Source organism: Garra rufa, chromosome 2 (genome assembly GCF_049309525.1).
Source record: "Garra rufa chromosome 2, GarRuf1.0, whole genome shotgun sequence".
Lineage (NCBI taxonomy): Eukaryota > Metazoa > Chordata > Actinopteri > Cypriniformes > Cyprinidae > Garra > Garra rufa.
The window spans coordinates 56,463,367-56,479,069 of NC_133362.1; the positions used below are offsets into that span (position 1 = coordinate 56,463,367).

Consider the following 15,703-nt stretch of genomic DNA (forward strand, 5'->3'; position numbering starts at 1 on the left):
GTTTCATGCAGGTCTGCTGCAGCCTCTATATACATCAGTTCCTGTGTGTAGGCCTTCTCCATGGAGTGAAGTCTCTTTACCACCTGCAACAACACAATCAACACCTGCACCAATGCCGCCTGCACTGACCAAAGCCCCTGTTCCCAGCTACTCGACCAAAAAAGGTTAAGATAGTTAACCACACATCATATGAATTAGATGTTTTGTTATGTTTTTAATTTCCTCCTTGTGCTGTTTCATGCAGGTCTGCTGCAGCCTCTATCTACATCAGTTCCTGTGTGTAGGCCTTCTCCATGGGGTGAAGTCTCTTTACCACCTGCAACAACACAATCAACACCTGCACCAATGCCGTCTGCACTGACCAAAGCCCCTGTTCCCAGCTACTTGGCCAAAAAAGGTAAAGACAGTTAAATGCATATCATGTGCAATCAGTGTTTTACACACGCACACACACACACACACACATATATATATATATATAAATATAAATTAATAAATTTACTTTTACTTTGGGATTTATGCAGTTCTGCCGACATCACGCGCAGTCTCTAGTCCTCCCAGTCCCAGTATGCCTTCTTCACAGACTGATGGCTCTGTACCATCTCCTGCAGCACAATCAGCACCTACAACTCCTGCATCAATGCCATCTGCACAGACAGAAGCACCTGTTCCCAGCTACTTGCAAGATATTAGCCGCTGGAACTGTTCTCTTCATCAAAGAATTTGGATGAAGACAGAGATGGAGTCCATGGGGCTCTGGCCAGGATCATACCCAGTAAGAAACCTCATGAATATGGTCTCCTTGTGGCGCTATCCACCTCAGCCTGAGCTTATAGAGACAAACACTGGTCTTCCGTCACCCAAATACTTCCAGCTCCATCCCTTTTTCATTTGGAAACCTGAGCACAGTATAATGGAAAGGCTTAGGAACAATTACATCCTGCCTTGTCTCTACGGCTGTTAAAGTCCTAATGTTGTGTCCTCTGGTGTGGGAAGACCCCGAGTGGTCCTTGGTACTACCAGCCAATATTACATCCTTGCTTCACGTCTGTGTTGTAAGGCATGCAAAAAATACTGGTTCGCTGATAAACCTCAGTGGCTAGACATGCTACCACAGCGATTCACAAACATCTTGCCAGCCTTCCTCACCCATAAGAAGGCAATCTGTAAAACAGTAATGGATGAACTGAGGCGCTCTGGAAAATCCCCTAATGACATGGCCAACCAGCTGTCTGAGGCGCTTCACCTTAAATATGAAAGAGCCCATCTGGCCTACCTTCTCAGTGTGCAGAACGTCAGGGATGCTGAAGCAGGGCTGTATGGTCAGAAAACCATCACTGGGGCACTGAGGAAGGATGACACACCTGGACCGTTTGGGGGTTACGAAGACACTGATGGGTGGCATGGGGTGTCTGTCTCTGCACACTATTTAGTAGAGTGCCTTCTTCATGAATATCAGCGGCAGGAAGCAGCTCTCACTCAGCTCCTACAAGGCACTTTTGGACAGGTGTTCAGGTCAGATCACACACGCAAAGTTGCTAGAAAAGTGACCCTCTCATCTGGCACAATGTCATCCTATGCTGTGATGAATGAGAACTGGATGATTCTGTCCTGGGTGATGCTGCAGAGTGAAAGTGAGCACTCCCTGGAGTCAATGTACTGTGGGCTGGCCAATCGCTACAGTGCTGCTGGTATTCCCAAGGCCAAGTACCAGTGGGTGGACATGTATGAATCACGAATCAAGGTTATGCATGTCAAATACATTAAACTTAATTTAACTTTCCCCTTTTATGTAATTAGGGACTGCTGTGCCGCTTTCAGAGTGATGGACCCAGGACCTTATGAGCACCAGCAGTGGGAAGCCTGGAGGACCACTGAAGCTATTGTGGCAGAGGTTACATCAGGAAACCTCAAGAATTTACATGCCGCTTGCCGGAAGTTCAATGAGGACATGGTTGTTAAACTGGACTTGTTTCACTGTATGCGGCGGTTCACCAGGGAGTGTTTTTCGGAGCACCATCCTCTGTACAGCTCATTCTGCCAGTTCCTCTCTTCTGCCTTCTCTGTAGTTGATCAAAGTGACATGGAAAAACTGAAGAACGCATACAAATTCTGTGGTATCGAGCCTGCTAATCCCACCAAGCAGCACATCAGAGAGCACTGCAGGACAAAAGTGCCACATCCCAGAGAGCTGCTCCAAAGAGTGGAAGAAGTGCTTCACCATTTCCATCTGGCAAAGGATCCCAACAACATCTTTCTTTTTAAACCATCAATGTTAAAAATGTGGTGGATTCAGCGTATCCACATTCTTAGAGGCTGCCTAAGTGACCCTGAGGTGGAGGAAGGAATCCTCTACAGGCATGGTGGAACCCTACAGCTCAATCATGTCAAGGGTGATGGAGCTGCTGTCCCCATTTGGATCCCCGTCAGAGGCACTTCCCAGCAGGAGGGGTTTCATTTTCACCAGGCTCAGTGGGTAACAGGCAATCGCGTCTCTCCTGAGTTGTTCCAGGCACAGGGAATGACTGGTGTGGCGCGCTGGAATTATCAGCGGCTAGTGGACCTGAAGCAGCCTGGGGTTGTCTTACCTGGAGTGTTTGACCCTGTTTTGATGATGGAGTTAAACAGGGCATCTATAAGAGTGACAGGGCAACCCAAATATCCAGCTCTGCACATCTCCAGCAGGGACACAAGAGAGAGGTTTGGCCTGCAATATGTGGAGCCAGGCTGTCGACCTGTGCCTCTTGACTTTGACAAACACAAAAGCATGAAGACAGACCTAGGAGATGCAGAGATGCAAGAAGTGTCTTCATCTGGCATTCCATTCTCATTTCCATCTCAGGTGAGCCTTTAAACTTTTTTGATAACAGACTATGACTATTGATTAAAAAAACTAACTTTTTTTATTACACTCATTTTGCTCAATTTCAGGAATGCTTAGACGATACCTCTTCTGCTGAGACCCCTCTTGCTCCAGAACCAGAGACCACCCCACAGACTGTCATTTTTCACCAGTTTTCCACTCCAAGTGCTGTGTCAGTGAAGGAACAAACATCTGTGGAGTGTCTATTAGATGCAGGTAATCATATTATGCATACAGGCGTCAATGTGTGTATTCTGTCTGCCTCATCTATGCACACAAAAAATAAATACTTAATTTAGTACTTTTGTGAATCTCTTTTAGAACTCCCAAGCACATCACCACTGCCTGTAGCTGCTTCTCCCTGTGCTGCTCGCACTGGACCGATTAAGACAGGTGGCAGAGTCTTTGTGTTGGACCATAACAGATGGACGGATCCAATGAGAAATGCCATTGATAGTTTGCTGGCTAAGCACCATGGGAGCAAGGACCTACTTACAAAGGTGGATGCTGAATATGCTGCTATGGTACAGAGTGCCTGCACTGACCCCAACAGCCTTCTGCACTCAACCACAAAGCAGCACATAAGCAGGTACATAAAACACCTTGCTAAAAAAAAGAACACCAATGCTTCTCTCAACACCAGCCCTGAAAAGCTCTTGGAGACACAACAGTTGTGGCAGCGTCTTCACTCAGGTAGTGAAACTACCAGTGTCCCAGTGACAGTACTGCCACCTGCCCCAGTCAATCCACCTGCAAAGACTGTTCCTGAGGCTGTCCCTCTGGACCAGACAGCACTCGAGAAGATGGTGAAGGACATCGTAGAGAAGCAGCAGGCCTTTCATCAGCAACAACAACAGCAGCAGGCACCACAAAAAAACAAACTAGATCCTGTTTAGCCTGTGGCCAGCCTAAGTCTCGATACATGGGTGATGGCTCCTCAATTCATTTCTTTTATCAAGGTAGTGATGTTAAATACTTCTACTGCTCCAAGAAAGTATTTGACACATATTCAGCAGAGGGCCTGACGAACCCCAGAATGCCTTTTGAAGACTTTGCAGAGACTCCTTTTTTTCAGCGGGAACTAGAGGCCTCTAAGCAGAGAGGGGCAGAAAGGAAGAAGGTCACTGAGGAGAGGAGCAAGCGGAAGTCAGCAGTGGAGCATCCTTCTGGTCGTTTGTGCAGATTCTGCCACCTGCCACTAAAACAAGGACCCAACAGTCCTCATATACATGCTGGTTTCCCTGGAGTGGCTGGCAAATACATTTACTGTCCTGCTAAAGTGTTTTCCCTTTATCAGGCTCAGGGAATGAATGCAGAAATGTCGTGGAGAGACTTTCAGCAGTCTCCGTTCTATGAGGCTGAGAAACAGAGGTGGATGGAGGAAAAGAAAAAATGACTTCACTGTGTTACAAAACAGTATTTGAGGTCTGGGCATGTCATTTGCCAATAATAATCCTTGCACAAAGTTATGTATGTGGGTATATATATTTTGTTGCACTTTTAAAATTATTATTTTTTTAAATTATTTAATTTATTTCTATTTGTTCACTGAAATACCACAAGTATTGTATTTTATTATATTTCATTGTATTTTAGTGGGGTTTTATTTTGTTGACTTGCATTGTTTGTGCCCAGTTTTGTAAACACTATATGTTAATAACGGTTACTGTTAAACTCTGTACATAATTATTTAATTTTAAAATATTTGTTCATGTCTTTTCCTGTATTATCTACAACTTAAGTTTCTATTATTATTATTTATTCTATAATTTAAAATTATTTAATTTATTTCTATTTGTTCATTAAAATACCAAAAGTAATATTGTCTTGCATTGTTGTTGTTTTTTTTTGTTGTTGTTTTTTTATTGACTTGCATTGTTATTTGATCTTGCTTAGTTTTCTAAACGTTAGTATAATAACTGTTACTATTAAACTCTGTATTTAATTGTTTTTTTTCCACTTGTGTTTTAAACAGCTTTAGATTTTGTTATTATTATCATTATTATTTAATCTTTAAATTTAAATTGTTTCATTTATTCCCATTTGTTCATTAAAGTACCAGTATTGGCCACATTTGCATTGTGTTTTGGTGTTTTGTTAATAGACTTTTATAGACTTAAGTTAATTTTATAGACTTGCATTGTTATTATCTTGCTTTGTAAACACTAAATGTTAATAACTGTTACTATTAAACATTCATAATTGGTCATAATTATTTAATAAAGAACATATTTTCTAGTTTTTCCTGTGTTCTTCACAACTTTAGATTTTATTATTGTTGTTGTTTAATCTATAATTATTTAATATATATTTAACTATTATATATTTTGGTTAGTACTGTACTGTAATTACATTTTTTCAGTTTTATATAATATGTATATTATTGAACTAGGCCTATAAAAAAAATTTGAAACTTACTTTTTTGCTGTTTATTGGTTATATTTCATATATAGGGGTTTTCTGAACATAGTTATACAAATATGAAGTGAATGTCTCTTTAAACATAGAGGTCTAAAATATGATCAAAATGTTATTATCAGTTAGTCACATTCAAATGTTTTCTATATCAAACATAACTACACCCTATTATAATGTAAATGTTTATTAAGATTGTACATTTTGTACATTCTACACAAGAATAATTATTTAACATTTTATTTTATCTTTGTGCACAAAGTTCGTTTATTATATATAAATCGTTCTTAGAGTGTATCTACATGAAAGACGATTACAAATTCATTTTGCGTTATTTGTGGCCGAGGCGGGATTCGAACCTCTAATTGTGTGTAATTTATTCGGCCCGCCTCCATGGCCCGTCCTTTGTTCCTATTGGCTAGTCAGCGCTCTACATCTACGTGCGGCTGGCCCCCGCGTGTTAGGCGAACGTGATGACCACTACACTACAGAAACTTGATTAGGATACACCGTTCTTTTAACTCGGCTTGGCAGAAGGCCTTTGTAGTGTTGACGAAAAAAGCAACAGATCCCTACTTAAGCAATTTTGGAAAAAGCCACCAGCTGTTGCCGCCCAGTTTCGAACTGGGGACCTTTCGCATGAGGCGAACGTGACAACCACTACGCTATGGAATCCCGCGCAGAGATGACTGCCAGCAATCTCCTGGTGATCGCTTGTGGAAGAGCGAACTAAGGAAAAGATAATTAAACACCTCACCTGACTTTGCAAACATTTCATGTTTTCCCACAAAAGAGAAACACTGTCTCTGCTCGGTAAATCCACTTGGCAGAAGGCATTTGTAGTGTTTACGAAGAAAGCAGTAGATCCCTACTTAAACAATTTGGAAAAAGCCAACAGCTGTTTCAAACTGGGGACCTTTCGTATGTGAGGTGAATGTGATAACCAATATACTACAGAAACTTGTGCAGAGAAGACAGCCAGCAATCTAGTGGTGATCGCTTGTTGAAAAACCTATAAAGGAAAACATTACTAAATCTCTCGTCTGACGATGCAAACAATTAATGTTTTACGTCCAAGGCAAAAAGCTGTTTCCGCTCAGTTTGAAACCGAGGACCTTTCGCGTGTAAAGCGAACGCGATGACCGCTACAGAAACCTGACGGGGAGCCTCTCTTCTTTTAACACTACTTGGCAGAAGAGGCCTTTGTAGTGTTGACTAAGAATGCAGCAGAGCACTGGCTTAAGCAATTTTGGAAAAAGCCAGTAGCTGTTTCCACCCAGTTTCGAACTGGGGACCTTTCGCGTGTGAGGCGAACGTGATAACCACTACACTATGGAAACTTGCAAAAAGAACACAGCCAGCAATCTCCTGGTGATCGCTTGCTGTAAAACGAATAAAGGAAAAGATAACTAAATCCCTCCCCTGACTTTGCAAACAGTTCATGTTTACCCACAAAAGACAAACACTGTTTCTGCTCGGTTTCGAACCAAGGACTTTTCGCGTGTTAGGCGAACGTGATGACCACTACACTACAGAAACTTGATTAGGATCCACCGTTCTTTTAACTCGGCTTGGCAGAAGGCCTTTGTAGTGTTGACGAAGAAAGCAACAGATCCCTACTTAAGCAATTTTGGAAAAAGCCACCAGCTGTTGCCGCCCAGTTTCGAACTGGGGACCTTACGCATGAGGCGAACGTGACAACCACTACACTATGGAATCCTGTGCAGAGACGACTGCCAGCAATCTCCTGGTGATCGCTTGTGGAAGAGCGAACTAAGGAAAAGATAATTAAACACCTCACTTGACTTTGCAAACATTTCATGTTTTCCCACAAAAGAGAAACTCTGTTTCTGCTCGGTAAATCCACTTGGCAGAAGGCATTTGTAGTGTTTACGAAGAAAGCAGTAGATCCCTACTTAAACAATTTTGGAAAAAGCCAACAGCTGTTTCAGAACAGTTTCAAAAGGGGGACCTTTCGTATGTGGGGTGAATGTGATAACCATTACACTACAGAAACTTGTGCAGAAAAGACAGCCAGCAATCTCGTGGTGGTCGCTTGTTGAAAAACCTATAAAGGAAAAGATTACTAAATCTCTCGTCTGACGATGCAAACAATTAATGTTTTACGTCCAAGGCAAAAAGCTGTTTCCGCTCAGTTTGGAACCGAGGACCTTTCGTGTGTAAAGCGAACGTGATGACCACTACAGAAACCTGACGGGGAGCCTCTCTTCTTTTAACACTACTTGGCAGAAGAGGCCTTTGTAGTGTTGACTAAGAATGCAGCAGAGCCTGGCTTAAGCAATTTTGGAAAAAGCCAGTAGCTGTTTCCACCCAGTTTCGAACTGGGGACCTTTCGTGTGTGAGGCGAACGTGATGACCACTACACTATGTAAACTTGCAAAAAGAACACAGCCAGCAATCTCCTGGTGATCGCTTGCTGTAAAACGAATAAAGGAAAAGATAACTAAATCCCTCCCCTGACTTTGCAAACAGTTCATGTTTACCCACAAAAGAAAAACACTGTTTCTGCTCGGTTTCGAACCGAGGACCTTTCGCGTGTTAGGCGAACGTGATGACCACTACACTACAGAAACTTGATTAGGATACACCGTTCTTTTAACTCGGCTTGGCAGAAGGCCTTTGTAGTGTTGACGAAAAAAGCAACAGATCCCTACTTAAGCAATTTTGGAAAATGCCACCAGCTGTTGCCGCCCAGTTTCGAACTGGGGACCTTTCGCATGAGGCGAACGTGACAACCACTACGCTATGGAATCCCGCGCAGAGATGACTGCCAGCAATCTCCTGGTGATCGCTTGTGGAAGAGCGAACTAAGGAAAAGATAATTAAACACCTCACCTGACTTTGCAAACATTTCATGTTTTCCCACAAAAGAGAAACACTGTCTCTGCTCGGTAAATCCACTTGGCAGAAGGCATTTGTAGTGTTTACGAAGAAAGCAGTAGATCCCTACTTAAACAATTTGGAAAAAGCCAACAGCTGTTTCAAACTGGGGACCTTTCGTATGTGAGGTGAATGTGATAACCAATATACTACAGAAACTTGTGCAGAGAAGACAGCCAGCAATCTAGTGGTGATCGCTTGTTGAAAAACCTATAAAGGAAAAGATTACTAAATCTCTCGTCTGACGATGCAAACAATTAATGTTTTACGTCCAAGGCAAAAAGCTGTTTCCGCTCAGTTTGGAACCGAGGACCTTTCGCGTGTAAAGCGAACGCGATGACCGCTACAGAAACCTGACGGGGAGCCTCTCTTCTTTTAACACTACTTGGCAGAAGAGGCCTTTGTAGTGTTGACTAAGAATGCAGCAGAGCACTGGCTTAAGCAATTTTGGAAAAAGCCAGTAGCTGTTTCCACCCAGTTTCGAACTGGGGACCTTTCGCGTGTGAGGCGGACGTGATAACCACTACACTATGGAAACTTGCAAAAAGAACACAGCCAGCAATCTCCTGGTGATCGCTTGCTGTAAAACGAATAAAGGAAAAGATAACTAAATCCCTCCCCTGACTTTGCAAACAGTTCATGTTTACCCACAAAAGAGAAACACTGTTTCTGCTCGGTTTTGAACCGAGGACCTTTCGCGTGTTAGGCGAACGTGATGACCACTACACAACAGAAACTTGATTAGGATACACCGTTCTTTTAACTCGGCTTGGCAGAAGGCCTTTGTAGTGTTGACGAAGAAAGCAACAGATCCCTACTTAAGCAATTTTGGAAAAAGCCACCAGCTGTTGCCGCCCAGTTTCGAACTGGGGAACTTTCGCATGAGGGGAACGTGACAACCACTACACTATGGAATCCTGTGCAGAGATGACTGCCAGCAATCTCCTGGTGATCGCTTGTGGAAGAGCGAACTAAGGAAAAGATAATTAAACACCTCACCTGACTTTGCAAACATTTCATGTTTTCCCACAAAAGAGAAACACTGTCTCTGCTCGGTAAATCCACTTGGCAGAAGGCATTTGTAGTGTTTACGAAGAAAGCAGTAGATCCCTACTTAAACAATTTTGGAAAAAGCCAACAGCTGTTTCAGCACAGTTACAAACTGGGGACCTTTCGTATGTGAGGTGAATGTGATAACCATTACACTACAGAAACTTGTGCAGAGAAGACATCCAGCAATCTCTTGGTGATCGCTTGTTGAAAAACCTATAAAGGAAAAGATTACTAAATCTCTCGTCTGACGATGCAAACAATTAATGTTTTACGTCCAAGGCAAAAAGCTGTTTCCGCTCAGTTTGGAACCGAGGACCTTTCGCGTGTAAAGCGAACGTGATTCAATTCAATTCAAGTTTCAATTCAAGTTTATTTGTATAGCGCTTTTTACAATACAAATTGTTGCAGAGCAGCTGTACAAAAGTTTTAGGCTACTACAATATATTTAGTAGCTTATTAGTGGTGAATACTGTATGTTGAGTCAATGTACATATGATATAAATATTAAAATCAGTAACTGTGTGATCAAACAGATGATGAACACTAATTGCAATGGTTATGTGCTGTAATCGACTTGTAGGAAAATTATGTAGTGCTGTATGTTGTTTCAAGGCTGGCATCATCTGCGGTCCTCTGAGGGGTTGGCATCATCTCTTCTTCTGAATCCAGGCTGAATCTTGTGTAAACCCTAGTTACCACGGGATGGAATCCCGTGGCAGAGACAGAGAAACAAAGAAATAATTAGCGTAGCTGCTGTTCCAACTTCCGACCAAACAAAAATGATGTGTTTAGCCCAAGCTGAGGAATATTAATGTGCATTTGATCAGATGTAACTGAAATTACAACGTTATGAGATACATTATGTGAATGCTTGGCTAAAGAGATGAGTCTTTAATCTAGATTTAAACATAGAGAGTGTGTCTGAACCCCGAACGTTATCAGGAAGGCTATTCCAGAGTTTGGGAGCCAAATGAGAAAAGGCTCTCCCTCCTTTAGTGGACTTTGCTATCCTAGGTACTACCAAAAGTCCAGAGTTTTGCGACCTTAGGGAGCGTGAGGGATTGTAGCATAGTAGGAGACTAGTTAGGTATGCAGGAGCTAAACAATTTAGGGCCTTATAGGTAAGAAGTAATATTTTGTAAGTGATACGGAACCTAATAGGTAGCCAGTGTAGAGACTGTAAAATTGGGGTAATATGATCATATTTTCTTGACCTGGTAAGGACTCTAGCAGCTGCATTTTGGACTACCTGTAGCTTATTTATTGAAGAAGCAGGACAACCACCTAGTAGTGCATTACAATAGTCCAGTCTAGACGTCATGAATGCATGAACTAACTTTTCTGCATCAGAAACAGGTAACATGTTCCGTAGCATAGCAATGTTTCTAAGATGAAAGAATGCTGTTTTTGTAACATAGGAAATATGATTTTCAAAAGACAGGTTGCTGTCTAATATAACACCCAAATTTTTGACTGTAGAGGAAATAACAGTACATCCATCTAGTTGCAAGTTGCAGTTTAAGAGATTCTGTGTACTGTTTTTTTGGTCCAATAATTAATATCTCGGTCTTATCTGAATTTAACAGTAGAAAATTATTGGTCATCCAGTCTTTCACATTTTTAACACACTCTGTTAACTTTGCTAAGTTAGAAGTTTCATCTGGTCTTGTTGAAATATATAGTTGAGTGTCATCAGCATAACAATGGAAACTAATCCCATATTTCCTAATAATATTACCGAGGGGTAACATGTAAATTGAAAATAGTAGAGGACCTAGGACAGATCCTTGTGGCACTCCATACTTTACTGGTGATAACTGCGATGACTCCCCGTTTAAATAAACAAAGTGGTAGCGATCGGACAGGTATGATCTGAACCATCCTAAAGCCTGCCCTTGAATACCTGTATAGTTTTGTAATCGATTTATGAGTATTTCATGATCTATAGTGTCGAACGCAGCACTAAGATCAAGTAAAACTAGCAATGAGACGCAGCCTTGATCTGACGCAAGTAGCAAGTCGTTTGTGATTTTTACAAGTGCAGTTTCTGTGCTATGATGGGGCCTGAAACCTGACTGAAATTCTTCAAAGATATTATTATTTTGCAAGAAGGAGCACAATTGAGCAGACACAACTTTTTCTAGAATTTTAGACATAAATGGAAGATTAGAAATGGGTCTGTAATTTGCCAATTCACCAGGGTCTAGCTGTGGTTTCTTAATAAGAGGTTTAATAACCGCTAGTTTGAATGGTTTTGGGACATGACCTAAAGATAACGATGAGTTAACAATATTAAGAAGCGGTACTTCTGCTACAGGTAACAACTCTTTTAGTAATTTAGTGGGTACAGGATCTAATAGGCATGTTGTTGGTTTAGATGTGGTGATAAGTTTATTTAATTCTTTCTGTTTTATAGTTTTAAAGCACTGGAGTTTTTCTTCCGGTGTAATGACTAATGTTGAAGTATCAGTTGCTGTGGTATCTATATTAGTTATTGTGTTTCTAATGTTGTCTATTTTATCAGTAAAGAAATTCATAAAGACGTTACTATTAAACTGTGCAGGAATATTCAGGTCAGGAGGTGTTTGGTTATTTGTTAATCTAGCCACTGTGCTAAATAAAAACCTTGGATTGTTTTTTTTTTTTTCTATGAGTTGGTGGATATACTCGGCTTTAGCAGCTTTTAAAGCCCGTCTATAGCTGGACATACTGTTTTTCCATGCAATTTTAAAAAATTCTAAGTTAGTTTTTCTCCATTTACGCTCAAGATTACGAGTTTCTTTTTTGAGAGAATGGGTATTACTGTTGTACCATGGCGCAGTACGTTTTTCTCTAACCTTTTTTAGCTTGATTGGGGCAACAGCTTCTAATGTGTTAGAGAAGATAGTGCCTATGTTACTAGTCATTTTGTCTAGTTCATGTTTATTTATGGGTGCACAGAGCAGTTGAGATAAATCAGGCAGGTTATTTGCGAATCTATCTTTGGTAGCAGGAACAATAGTTCTGCCCAGACGATAGCGCGGAGCTATATAGTTAACATCTGTAATACGCAGCATGCACGATACGAGGAAATGATCAGTAACATCATCGCTTTGAGGTACGATATCTATATCAGTAAGATCAAGTCCGTGCGATATAATTAGATCTAGTGTATGATTAAAACGATGAGTGGGCCCAGTGACATTTAGTTTGACTCCAAAAGAGTTTATCAGGTCAGTAAACGCAAGTCCTAACGCATCATTTGTATTATCAACATGAATGTTAAAATCCCCAGCAATTAATGCTTTATCAAAATTAACCAATAGGTCAGAAAGGAAATCTGCAAATTCTTTTAGGAATTCTGTATACGGCCCTGGAGGTCTATACACAGTAGCCAGAGCAAGAGATAGGAGAGATTTATTTTGCATATCTGACAGAGTAACATTAAGTAGGAGTACTTCAAATGAATTAAACCTGTACCCTGTTTTCTGAGTAACATTGAAAATATCACTATAAATTGTTGTAACACCAACGCCACGACTAATCTGACGAGGCTCATGCTTATAACAGTAGTTTGGTGGAGTAGACTCATTCAGACCAATATAATCATTTGGTTTTAGCCAAGTTTCAGTCAAGCAGAGTACATCAAAGCTATTATCTGTGATCATTTCATTTACAATAAGTGCTTTGGGTGCGAGTGATCTAATTTTTAGGAGCCCAAGCTTTAAAAATTGTTTTTGTTCATTTACAGTGCATTTTTCTGGTTTAATCACGATTAGATTTTTTCCAGATCCTGCATTAAATTTTAGTTTTGACCTCACTATTCGAGGAACAGACACAGTCTTTATAGGTTGGACACCACCAGTACTATCGTTTAAATGTGCATAACAAAAGCCATCAACACAACTATTTGAAGATTTGCTTACTAGTCAAATGGAGCGCAGCGTCCTGGAGATGTTGTCCGACAGCAGTTCTGCTCCGACTCTGCTGGGGTGCGGGCCATCAGCGCGGAAAAGCCTAGGGCGCTCCCAGAAAAGATTCCAATTATTGACAAAGAGCAGTTTCTGTTCTTTACACCATGACAACAACCATTCATTTAGAGCAAAAAGTCTACTGAACCTTTCGTGTCCACGTCGATACGTGGGAAGTGGTCCTGACACGATGATTCTCGTCGCGGGCGCTGTGCTGCGAACCGTCTCGATCAGGCTCCCGAAATCCCTCTTCAGGACCTCCGTCTGCCGCAGCCTGATGTCGTTCACCCCCGCGTGCAGGACGATCGCGCCGACGCTCACATCGTCCTTCAGGATGGCAGGTATCTGTGAAGAGACATCAAGAACGCGAGCACCAGGAAAACAGCGAGTGTGCACTTTACCGTTAGCTAAGTTAGCACGAACGTACCGGACGATGGAGTCTCCGACGATCACAGCGTCGCGTTCCGTCTCGCGGAGGGGAGCGAAGCGGTGCCGGGTGGAGATCTGGAAGACCGGAGGCGGGGAGGTCCTGGCCCGGGGCCTGGCTCGCGCTTTCCTCTGCTGCTGCACCCAGGGTCCGTGGTGTCCCGGCGCCGGAGTGAACGACATCTGGGAGGATCGCGTCCTGGGTAGGGGTGGGAGAAAAAATCGATGCATCGATGCATCGCGATTCTCTCTTCAACGATTCTGAATCGATTCCTAATATTTCAGAATCGATTCTGAGCTTTTTTTTTTTTTTTCTGCATATGGCACGTGTGCGCGCTAGAGACGCGGCTGGCTACAGCGCACATAATCTGCACTGTGAGACACGTGCGCATTGCTTGACAGTGTGCTTCCATCCGCCGTGTTTTACTTTAGATATGCGTTCATTTCTGCCGTCTGGAACGCAAGAAACTGTTGCACTGACAGACTCACGTGCGCTTTGTGTTTGTTCGTCCTAAAGCTCGATTGCGGACGCGGTTAAATGCACTTGCATTTTGGAATAGTTTCAAACAAAACTGTACATACAGTCAGTTATGTTTTCAGAGCAGGACAAAACATCTGATATATCGAAATAGATCTGTGCATCATTGGCGTTCCGTCCATATACAGTAAGCTGCTAATGCTCTGCATATCCAGGCTGTCAGAGAGAATGCGTTCACGTGTTAAATAATATAAACATGCTTATAAATGAATCCCTTATTTGAATCTTCTGGGCAAGCAGATTCTCCGCATCTTCCTTGACTCCTCAGAATTGATGCGCATTCTGTTTTGCTGTCATGCGCGTGATTTCATTCGCGGGGTAAGCTGTCCGCGAAGCGCGCGCCCAAGCGGAAAAACGCGCTGTTGCTGCCAGATCCTGATTGCCAAAAATGTATTGTATTTTTGTATATTATATATAATATGTATATTTTCATAATTTCTCAACAATTCAAAAGTTTAAAGTCCACAGAAAAAAATAGCCTATATAAAATGGACATATATTTTTTTAAAATAATAATAAACAGGAAAAAGAGGAAATATTAAAACATGATTTCGTCTCTGATTTTATTGGTGTCTAAATAATGTAAAGATATTATTATTTTTGGTATTACTGGTGGTTTTAGCACTCAGCATACCTGGTAAATAAAAGTGTCACCTCTCGCCACTGCTGTGCATTAGTTTGAATGCAGCCTGTTAAAGTTCCCTTTCTATGATCTCATCAGTAATAATAAAATGGCAGTAATGCTGAGGAAAAAAGAAAAACTATTGTCTGTAAACTTTCGGATACCTGAAGAAAACTTATTTTAAATAAGTAATTGTTTTAAAAAGTACCTTGCTTACATAATTTAAAAAATAAAGTAAAGTTGGCCCAAATTAAATTTGATATAAAACAAATATGAAAATGTAGCCATGTGCAGTACTATTGAAAACTGAGAATGTGACCATCGTGATATTTAGTTGTTAATGAAAACAGTAATTAAATTAAATTGAATCTTGAAACCAGTGAAGATTGACACACCTACTTTTACAGAGATTCCAACTATAAACAAAAAGCATAGAAACTGCAATTTTACATGTTTTTAAAATTGTAAAATTAATTGGGGAAAAAATGTAGATCAAGAATCGTTTTGGAATCGGATCGTGACTCCCAGAATCGGAATCGGATCGGATCGTGAAGTGCCTGAAGATTCCCACCCCTAGTCCTGGGTGCGCCGGATCTGTGCAGAGAATCACACGGGGTAGAGGTTATGGGAGTGTTAGGATCGAGCTGTACACTTACCCGGGCAAATTCGAGTGCGGTCTTTCGTTTACGCAGCTCGATCTGCCTAGCCAGGAGCTCCTGGATCTGCTTCTCCACTGCCTCCAGCTCCACCAGCACCGAGTGCAGCTCGAACGTGTCCTGCACTCAAAGGTAGACACAAATTCGCCATTAAAGCAAGTAACAGTGAGTAAACAGTTGAAATGTGTGTGAATAGAGAATAAACAATGTATGCAAGATTAGCCGCGACCGCGCTGGAAATGCTAAACGGGCTATAAGCTAGCTGAGTAGCAGACTCGG

At 41.6% G+C, this 15,703-nt stretch overlaps 1 protein-coding gene and 3 non-coding genes across 4 annotated transcripts; 1 reads left to right on the top strand and 3 right to left on the bottom strand.

Moving 5' to 3' along the window:
* Positions 1–663: 663 nt before the first annotated feature.
* Positions 664–4,660, top strand: LOC141325620 (uncharacterized). Its single transcript, XM_073834395.1, has 3 exons — positions 664–2,842; positions 2,932–3,079; positions 3,185–4,660. Exons 1-3 carry the CDS (start codon positions 1,106–1,108, stop codon positions 3,757–3,759), a joined length of 2,460 nt encoding a protein of 819 aa, XP_073690496.1. The 5' UTR covers positions 664–1,105; the 3' UTR covers positions 3,760–4,660.
* Positions 4,661–6,545: 1,885 nt separating this feature from the next.
* trnav-cac (transfer RNA valine (anticodon CAC)) lies at positions 6,546–6,618 on the bottom strand. Its single transcript has one exon. It is a non-coding gene; the product is annotated as a tRNA-Val (tRNA).
* Positions 6,619–7,799: 1,181 nt separating this feature from the next.
* On the bottom strand, positions 7,800–7,872 carry trnav-aac (transfer RNA valine (anticodon AAC)). The gene has a single exon. It is a non-coding gene; the product is annotated as a tRNA-Val (tRNA).
* Positions 7,873–8,644: 772 nt separating this feature from the next.
* trnav-cac (transfer RNA valine (anticodon CAC)) lies at positions 8,645–8,717 on the bottom strand. Its single transcript has one exon. It is a non-coding gene; the product is annotated as a tRNA-Val (tRNA).
* Positions 8,718–15,703: the final 6,986 nt, after the last annotated feature.

Coding starts and splice junctions, on each gene's coding strand:
- LOC141325620 (XM_073834395.1), top strand. CDS start 1,106: ATGCTACCACAGCGATTCACAAACATCTTGCCAGCCTTCCTCACCCAT. Junction 2,843..2,931: donor CATTCTCATTTCCATCTCAG/GTGAGCCTTTAA, acceptor GCTCAATTTCAG/GAATGCTTAGACGATACCTC. Junction 3,080..3,184: donor GGAGTGTCTATTAGATGCAG/GTAATCATATTA, acceptor AATCTCTTTTAG/AACTCCCAAGCACATCACCA.